Consider the following 9257-nt stretch of genomic DNA (forward strand, 5'->3'; position numbering starts at 1 on the left):
GAGGAAGGTCGTGGAAACACGCCTGATGCTGTAATACCAGACCTTCTAGGTAATAAATTTACTTTTCTCCTTCGTGTTAAAAAAACGAAAAAGGAAGCGTTCTAGATTTTAACGCCGTGATCACTACTGTACCATTTTAATGCATTAAGAACAAAGTCCTTAAACGATTCATAAACGAATTCAGAATCACGCCTCTAGAAAAATGTTTGCAATTGGTTTTAATCACCATTACGTTCCACGTCAACTAAAGTGCATATTTCAAACAGATCTAAGATATCCCATTTACATTCATAAAGGTTAAGTATGTTTTACTTTATCCTTTATCCATTATTCCACCCCCCTCACCCCCCTTTCCCATTTCCACATTTCTAAAGATTAAACAAAAAGCCGCTTCCTTAGCAAAGCTGTGTGTTTCGGGACTCTCCGTCAGCACAGGTCTGCTCCTAGACTCCAGGCTGGGAGAACTGGTTTATTACAATACGCTTGCTCGGCTGCATCGTTCTCCTTTAGAAAACCACATTTTATTCCTGGAATAAAAAGGAGGATTGGTAGCCATACATTAAATGTGTCGGACCATCTCCGAGGTGCACAGAACCCAGCAGCATTTCAGATCTTACAGCAGGACAAGTACCAGCATTCTCCCTAATAAAAAAATCCTGACCATGAAGAGTACAGAAGCACACAGATAACTAAAGGTTCTTTTTATTACTGTGTATCTACGGGGAGAGAAGGAAGCAGAGCTCGTGGACAGGACCACCACGCTCCCATCAAAACACAGCTACCCTGGCAGGCACGCAGAGGGGAAACAGCGAGCAAGGTCACAGTCGCAGGTGTCACCGAAAGCACTTTTCAAAAGAAACTGGTCAGCAGAGCTCCTACGCACTTCTTAAGAGACTATTTATGGGAGCAGAAGTTGTTCTTAATTCTGCGAGAAGCAGCAGCAGAGGTCACGATTCCGGCTTCACCGGCTCTGACAGCCGAACATCCCTGGCAGCGTGAACAGGTGTCATCAGTATTTTCAAAAAAATCTATTTTAATGACATAGGAACTATCATTTCGGAGCAAAGTCCTGCTGGGCCCAGTCTGTCGTCAGCTGCAGCCGCACCAGACGCTGCTGAAGGAAGTGAAGAAATCCTGTGACAGAAGACTGCTCCGCTCTGACCCGCCTCAACTTCTTCCCAGCTCCAGTCATTTTATAGCAGTTTCATTCTGAATCACGAGTTTACGCCTTCGTTTTGGGACAGCGTGCTAAAACCCCACAAGTCAGCGAGTTAATGAGTTGCCGGGACCTAACCAGGCCTGCCACACCACACCTCCGGCAACTGTCAGACGCACGGGGAACAACTTCAAAGGCCCAGCAGACCTTACGCTCTCCCTGTGAGCGAGGGCTGCTCCCTTCTCCAGCCTCCCGGTGGAAAGGTGAGCCCAGCAAGAGCTGACTGACTTGCCTTATATGGCTTCCAAGGCACAATTTCCGCTTGCCCAAGCTCAGGCAGGGTGGAAAAATTTGCTTCCTCGCTACTCCGCCCATGCCGGGCTCTGAAAAGCATCCACCGAATCCTGGATGTGAAAAGAATGGAAGAATTTACACTCAAGTTTGCACGGAGCTCAGCTCCCTGGAAGAGGCGAAGCCACGGTTTTGGCAACAAGCTGGATCACCTCAAACGCCAGGGGAGAAACGGGAGCCGAAGAGCCGATGCGCAGGCAGAGATGCATAGAAAAGTTGTAACCACAGCCTTTATTCTTTGCATGCCATACGACCAATTTTTCTTGCTATTCAGATGCACTTAAGCCTTCTAAATTTCATGGCAGCAAGCTTTACAAGTAAATTATGAGTTGGGAACATTATTTCCTTTCGCCGACTTATCCATAACACACTTTACTATTTACCAGGAGCTTTGTTTTCAGAATCAAATGAATAAAGTCTCAGCTCAGGTTTATGCACTATTTTCTGCACGAGTCAGTACTTCTCCGGCAGTTCCTGTTAACGTTACCGAAGCCTGTCCTACCCTCTGGTCACAGCAAGGTTACTGTAATCCAGGTCCATGTCATTATCAACTTCTCTGAGCATCACAGAGAAACTCTCAGACTCACCCAACACGGACCAGTCCTCCCGTTCACTGAATGTGAACACGGTCACGTCCATAGTCCTCAATCTCTGCAAGTGCAAGAAAGCTGCTGGCTAAAAATGAAGCACAGTAGACGCAGCCAACGAAAAGGCTGCTTCACTCTCAACAAATGCACTTACTTAGAGGATTATCGAGTTTTTTTTATTTCTAAAAACGTGTGCATGTTCACTTTTTTTTAGCCTTGACCGCCTATATCAAGATCATACCTTTTTTCACAGCACGTTTTTCTCAGCGCAAGAACCAGGGAGAGATTTATCTCCAGCCATCAGTGGTTTTGTCTTTGCTTTCGTCTGCTAGTCACCAAATGGCAGAACCCGGCTCATCCACGCACAGATTCTCTCAGAAGAGAGAAAAATGGTGGCAAAGGAGCTTAAAAAACTAAGTTCTGCCAATTCCCTTGTTGCGTTCTTTTGGGGGACTGGGAAAGACAGAAACACAGCCCGTTTGATTTTCTCATAGAAACCGGGAGCCAAAAACAACTGAAATCAGCGCCGGAGCTGGAAAGGTACAACAAAACTCACACAAACATAAAGTCTAGACACTGAAATGTGGAAATATGATTCAAATAACCACAACTGGCACATAATGTATTGATTGCAGCCCATCACAGAACAAGCCCTCACTGGGTAAGAATATAGAAGAAAGATTAAATTAGCGTCTTCCACCTCGGTTTTAGAAAATATGGATCCTTTGGGCACAGCAATATGGATTGAGCTAGCGTTTCTTCCTGTCCTGCCAGGCTTTTTGCGAGGCTTTTAAGCAACACATTCGCTCTTGCTAAAGAAGGACAATTAGCTTAAACTCTCCTCGCAGCACCGATCCTGTATGAACGAAGCTGCCACGGGTGTCAGGTGGCTGCTCTTATCAAAGCATGGCTATCAGCTAAGCTACGTGGATCTCAAAATACTTGAGCCAAGTAGTCAAGAGGATGTTTGTACTGATGAAATCCAAATATACAAGGTTTAGGCGACTACCTGTTCTTCAGAAGTTTCGCAGTACTTGCTAAACCTCATCACATGCGGACACGATCCTAAAGCAGAAAGTCAGCGTCTACCATTAAACCCGACGGTGTGGTCAGGAACGGCGACCGAAGCCAACAGCCCAACTCAAGCCTTCGCTCGCGGTGCAACGCACAGATCGTCCTACGAGGTGTTTGCTCCAGCCTTCTCCCCGCGATGACCTGCTTTCCTGCAGAGCAGCGTGCCCCAGGACCATGCCCAGAGCCTCCCCGCATGGTTGCAGGTTCTGCATACGAGACGAAAGATTAACTGGTGGTGGCAGCTGGCCTGAAGAGACTCTGAAGGAAAGTAAAACAACTTGGTTTTCCATGAGCGCCTTGGGCTAAAGTATTCTCCCCTGTGTACCAAAAGCCAAGAACAGCTCTGCCGCACAGGGGGAGCGCAGAGGGTTAACAGCAGTCAGACTGCACCAGATCAGGGAAGACTCAAGGTGGGTGGAGGTGGGCAGTTAAGTAAAGCCACACTCACAAGCGGTGACCTCTTTTTGAGTTAAAACAAATGCTGGTTTCTTTAAATTAAAAAAGGCACTAGTCCAATGTAAAGAAAGGAGAGACCAAGCGCACGGAGCAGTGTTTTTTCTAGACTGCCTTTTCGCTGGAGCAATGCAAAAAGGATTGGATTTTGGAAGTCTGCTTTCCCCGCGCAGCAGCGATACACACTACCACTCTGCAAACCAACTGCTGAGGGCTTTATCGCGCCCTTTATTATATAAATTCTTTGGAAAAAAAAAACCCAAACCCTAGTGAAAAGGCAATACTAGGTTACCATGGTGTGCAAAAGTTGCCTTATGTACATGGGATGTTTCTAAGCAACACATGAGCTACCACTGTAGAAAACTCTTCTTATCAGCAAATCCAAGCTCCTTTCCTGGATAATGCATCTAGGTCAAGCTAGGGCACGTTGAATGCAGAAGCCTAGTTTTGGTGATGTCTCTTCTGTACAAAATATTAGCATAGTTCAGGTTATCAGGCTTCTTTTTTCATTAGCATTAAGTTCACTCCACATAATGGCTCCTCCAGAAACAGCATTAACCTTAATTATTCGGAGGTAACTTGATCTCAACCTTCAGCCATGCAGATGATGACTTTTCCCCCTCTTAACTTCTCCTCTAGTTCCTCAAAACCCAAATGAAGCCAGTGTATGATATGGCCGTGTCCACAAATTAGGGTATTTGGTACAGGATCCCAGACATATGGTATCTCTTCAAAGTCTACCTAAACCCGTGCGGCCACTCCATCCATTCAAATGCATTCTCTTGTGCATTAGCAGCAAAACCACTAAGTCAGCCAAAATGTATTCTTCTCCCATGGATTAGCTGGCACAAATTAGTACGAGAGTGACGCATGCAGTCTGTCCCTTCCCATTTTTCAACATGCACAAACACCAGGGATTTGGAGACGCTTCACAAGTTTACGCTTACAAGTTACAGGCAGAACCGAGTTAAAATTGTTTGAAATGCGCAAATTGTTTAGGAGATAACACGTTCATTTACTAAGGAGACCTCAAATGCTTTTTCAAACAAAACTTCCCCTCCCTCGCCAGTAATAAAGGCTCTGCTGCTATCCCAACAGAGTCTGCACTATGCAAGTGAACTATTTCAACAGTCACCATCCCTCTGCCAAGCAGCGCTATGACAAAAACTAACTAAACAGGACAGAGCACTTCATATGGGTTCAGAAAAAAAATAACAACCAACAACACACCACCCTGATGTCGCAGGATGGCCCGTAGACTCCCAGCGAGCGCAGAAGCCACGCGAGGCAGGACCTGCCGCAGCCCAGGTGAGGTCCCTGGGAGACAGACCGCTGTGAAGAGACTCCTCTGCACGCCGCGTTTCATCAGATGCGCTTCAGACAGAAGTAAAACGAGAAATTTATAACAGCTTTCCTTTCTCCCTTTGCTGCTGGTTAAGTGGAATAGGAAACCAACCATAGAATGTGCTGCAAAGGAGCGAGGGTTTAGTCTTGCTGGGTAACGAATACAATCGCCAGGATCCAGCTGCTAGAGCCATTGATATCAGGGCCAAAAACACTCCACTTGCATACCTTAAAAAAAATAAATAAAAATCCAGTCTCATAAAAATCTAAGGGGTTAATTTTCAAGCTTGCTTCCCCCGGTATTGCTAGAGAGCAAAAAGTTATTAATGCCCAAATTCAACTTCTCTGATTAATGGTGTCGTATGATTTGCTGATAAAAAGCAGATCACGTTTGGGAAAGAAAAAAAAAAAAAAGCAGCACTGTCGGTCACAAGGATTCTGTCACAAACTTTCTATTTTTCCTTGGCATGTCACCAATTAGACCTACTTCTGCAGTCTGCTACCACCAGTATAAAAAAAAAAGCATAATGGGTTTATAATTTGCCACCGAATCCCATAGCAACTGTACGTCACTTTAGATGTAAATTACAGACAATTCTTTCCCATGCAATTTGAAAACTATAGAGATGAATCTATAATTTGAGCAGATCCAAATGGTATATGGTTGAGAGAAAAAGCTACCCTAAATAATTGAAAGGAAACTGCCACAGGCCAAAACATTCCTCATGCACAAGGTTAAATGTCTCTTTGTCCCCTTTCCTTCGAATGGGAGGTGCCACACTCAGGTCAACATTAAGAACATTTAGCAGGAGTTTAGCAGTTCGGTATGTTCTGCATATCCTGTCCCATTTTTGCTGATTGGGAGGAGATGTACGTGTACAATGAGTTTCCTTTCCAGCCAGCCGCCTCTGATTCATTTAGTCATGTCACCGACTCATGTTCCCGATGTCGTAATAGCTTCAATTTTGACGGACTACAGCATCAGTGAATTAACAGGACAGGAAAAAACAGGTTACAGGAAAGGAGGAATGATGCAAAAAGCCTTAAGATAATTCAATGAATTTTGATTCGAAAGCCGGATTGTTCTTCTCCTCCTGACACCTGCAAACAGCTTTCAATTCCCAAGTCAGCATGAATACGCATTACCCTAAAGACCCTGTAATGACAGCAGGAGCCTTCATTTTGTATTTTGGGCTTTAAACACAGCAAGATGAAGGCATCTGTAACAACATCCTCTGAAAGCAAAGTCTGAAAAAGTTCTTTCAATAAGCGGTGACTACAAGGGGTGGGTTCAACCCCAACCTTTGAGAAATACCTTCTGTCACGGTCGGTTTAAGAAGAGCACAGAAGGCATGGGGAAGATGACTTGGGAAGCCACATCTGTCGGACCACAGTTCCAAAACTCAGTTCAGCCGGCAGAGCACTGGGGCAATGTGCTTCGGTTATCTCAGCTTAGCCCCCAATAAATATTTGTGCACCTGCCAAAGTTCACCAGTGAATCAACCAGTGGCTTCGGTTCAAAATAATCCGTGTAGCAGGGACAGAGAGGTACAACGGGAGCAGGAGGGACTGTTCGGCTGCTGCATCACGGGCCAACCCGAGCAGGGATGCTCCCACTCTCTTTACATCCTCCCAAAATCAGGAGGCTCCCATGCGAGCCCGGATGAGGGCCGGCAGCCCGGTCCAGCCTGGCCTCCATCGGCTATGGTTAGGTCAACACAAAAGCTGCAAATTATAGAGAAAGGTGTGCAACTGCAGTCACGTCACTCGTTATCAAAAGACGATCCATCACGCAAGCTCCCCAGTACCGCTCCTCAAGCCACAAAGAGAGTTTTCAAATAAATACGTGAAAGTCGGGAAATTCCCAGGTAAGGGTTCCAGGAACAGCCCTAACGCTGTTTACATGCCATCGGCACCTACACCGCAGCAGTGAGATATACCTACTGCCAAGAAACATTTGGGTCTGCCGCGCAGCATTTTAAATGGTGCATTAAGATTGCCACTTACCCAGAAACACCCATGATGCTGCTAAAAAAATGGGTAGGAAAAGCAAAGGATGAATGCCATGGATGTCTAGGTGTTTTAGGCGAGGATAGATACAACATCTCATCACCAAGTGGGGAGGATGGGGTCCAGGATAAAGCACGAAAGAGGAAAAACAGGGCAGGGGCACGAGGAGGTCCCTCATACCTCCACATGGGCAGCGAGAAAGCTGGAGGCAGACTGGAAGAGACAGGGAAAAGTCATGCCCTGCTGTTATTTGGTGGGGTGGGAAGGCCTAAACAGAGCCCGTACACACACCCAAAGGGAACGCAGAAAACTGCAAGCTAATGTAGAATTCCACTCCTTGGAGAACCAAGAGTTGTTTTAGGCTAACACACCAGACCGGCTCCATTTCATCAGTGGACAAATCGACTTGGGACACATTTTCCACCGCTCAGCCTTCAGCTGCAGAGCTCAGCAGTCAGCGCGCACAGTTTCACAACTGTGTGGAAGCAGTGTCAGGGGCAGCAAGTTTCACAAGGAGCAGACGGGCGACACCTTAAAGTGTCCCCTACGAAGCCAGTATTATTTTTAAGACTCGGATTTCTTTCAGGTGAGCGTACCCCCCTGCTACTGGAGAAAGAAATCCGTTTAAGGACCGCAGGAGCCGGCGGCCCTGTGATCTGGACCTCTTCAGCAGCAGCTCCACGTTCTCTGTACATGGTACAGAAACAGCTTGCTGAAACATGGAGTTGGGCATCAATATGCAGACCCGCAACGGTCGTCTTCACCAGGACACGGACAATTTAGCAGAGACCCAAGCAAGAGAGAGGGTCAAGAAGACAAATATCTGTTTCTCCACAGTCCTGCTGCCTGATCCACACATGGTACAGCTCCACACCAAGAAGGCAACTGCTCTGGCACAAGGGACACTAAAAACAAATGGCAGCTCGCCCAGCTGGGTGATCATTTTTGGATTATGTAATCCCAATACATTATTATTAGACCAAGAACAAACTCAAGCAAGCAACTGAAGACATTACCCTGCCCGTTCTGGCAAAGAGACAGAGTCTTGTCGCAGAAATCGCACCGACGTGCTATCCCGGCGCATAAAACAGGTCAGACTGCACACATGTTGGACTTCAGGTAACACAAACAACAGTATTGGATTCCAGGCCATTATACATATTACACAACGCTGTCGTCAGTTATACCACATTTAAAACCAAACTGAGCAGAAGCCTTAGCAAATTTTTTCCATTTACCTACTGCAGACCCAAATTAAATCAGAGCCCAGACTGGACAAACACACGCTCCGAAGGTGTGTTATAAAGTCGCTTCTTGGCATCACCATAACACAGCGTTTCAGAGGAAGCAGAGACGTTCAACAAGCTGGAGAAACTGTTTATAGAACAAATGCAGAATGAGCATATGTGTTTAATAGCCCACTAATTGTTGCGTTATTCACTATACAAACAAGCGAGCTCTTCTGCCCTTATCCTTTCCTGCCCATTTAATCACCAGTAGCCTTTGACTATTTCTCTTTTGGGTGGTGGTGAAGGAAGCAAAGTTCATTAGTGGCCAGTGGCCACCAAACAATCTAGAGACCAGAATTCATTTAGAAAATAAACATTACTATTCATGTGTGACACGGACTCAGAATAGCTTCCCAAAATATTTAACACAGCTGCCTGTAGTCTTCCTACTCTCCCTCCCCCAAAAGAAAAGGCCTTCCTCACATATAAGAAAGCATTTCTTTGGATTTTTTTTTCCTTTTTCAGAGAAAAAGCTAATAACTCATTCTATCCAAGGCATTTACTGCTACTGACTTCCATAATGCTGATAAACACTCATTATAATATAAGTTGATAAACCCTGGTACAGTAATTACCTTCATCCTCATACAGAGATTGCCCAATTCAGTGATGTGATGTAACCAACACCCTAAATTAAAAATAGTGTTGTGACAACATATGGTTTATCCTACAGAAGCTGGCAGGCAGGACGCTCCTAATGACAAACGGGTTAGGTTCCCAGCTTCCCCCAGCTCCCTGGCAAGGTGAGGAGACCGCCACGCTCTTCGCAGGATCAGAGGCGGAAAGGAAAAAAAAATAAAATTACAATAAAAAGGACAGCTCTTAATCCCTCTCCGGTCCATCCTAACGACAGATGCCGAGTGCTGCCATATTATTCTTTATTTACGTGACTAATAAGCTCTCTGGATGCATTTCAAGGAAATACCTCGGAAAAGACAATCTGGAAATTTCAAAATACAGCTCCAGCCTGAACCTCCCCCCCCTCCCCTCCCC

The 9257-nt window shown here is 45.7% G+C and overlaps 2 protein-coding genes across 2 annotated transcripts in view; both read right to left on the reverse strand.

Annotated features, from left to right (window-relative positions):
* The window catches only part of ELL (elongation factor RNA polymerase II), a 44861-nt gene extending 43330 nt beyond the window's left edge, over positions 1-1531 (reverse strand). The window contains exon 1 of the mRNA XM_009882646.1: positions 1445-1531. Coding sequence (XP_009880948.1) covers positions 1445-1531 — 87 coding nt within the window. The remainder of the gene's footprint in view (positions 1-1444) is intronic.
* Positions 1532-2005: 474 nt separating this feature from the next.
* The window catches only part of FKBP8 (FK506 binding protein 8, 38kDa), a 15415-nt gene continuing 8163 nt past the window's right edge, over positions 2006-9257 (reverse strand). The window contains exon 8 of the mRNA XM_009882657.1: positions 2006-2158. Within this exon, the coding sequence (XP_009880959.1) occupies positions 2006-2158 (153 nt within the window). The remainder of the gene's footprint in view (positions 2159-9257) is intronic.

This window comes from Charadrius vociferus, unplaced genomic scaffold (genome assembly GCF_000708025.1).
Source record: "Charadrius vociferus isolate BGI_N301 unplaced genomic scaffold, ASM70802v2 scaffold2560, whole genome shotgun sequence".
Lineage (NCBI taxonomy): Eukaryota > Metazoa > Chordata > Aves > Charadriiformes > Charadriidae > Charadrius > Charadrius vociferus.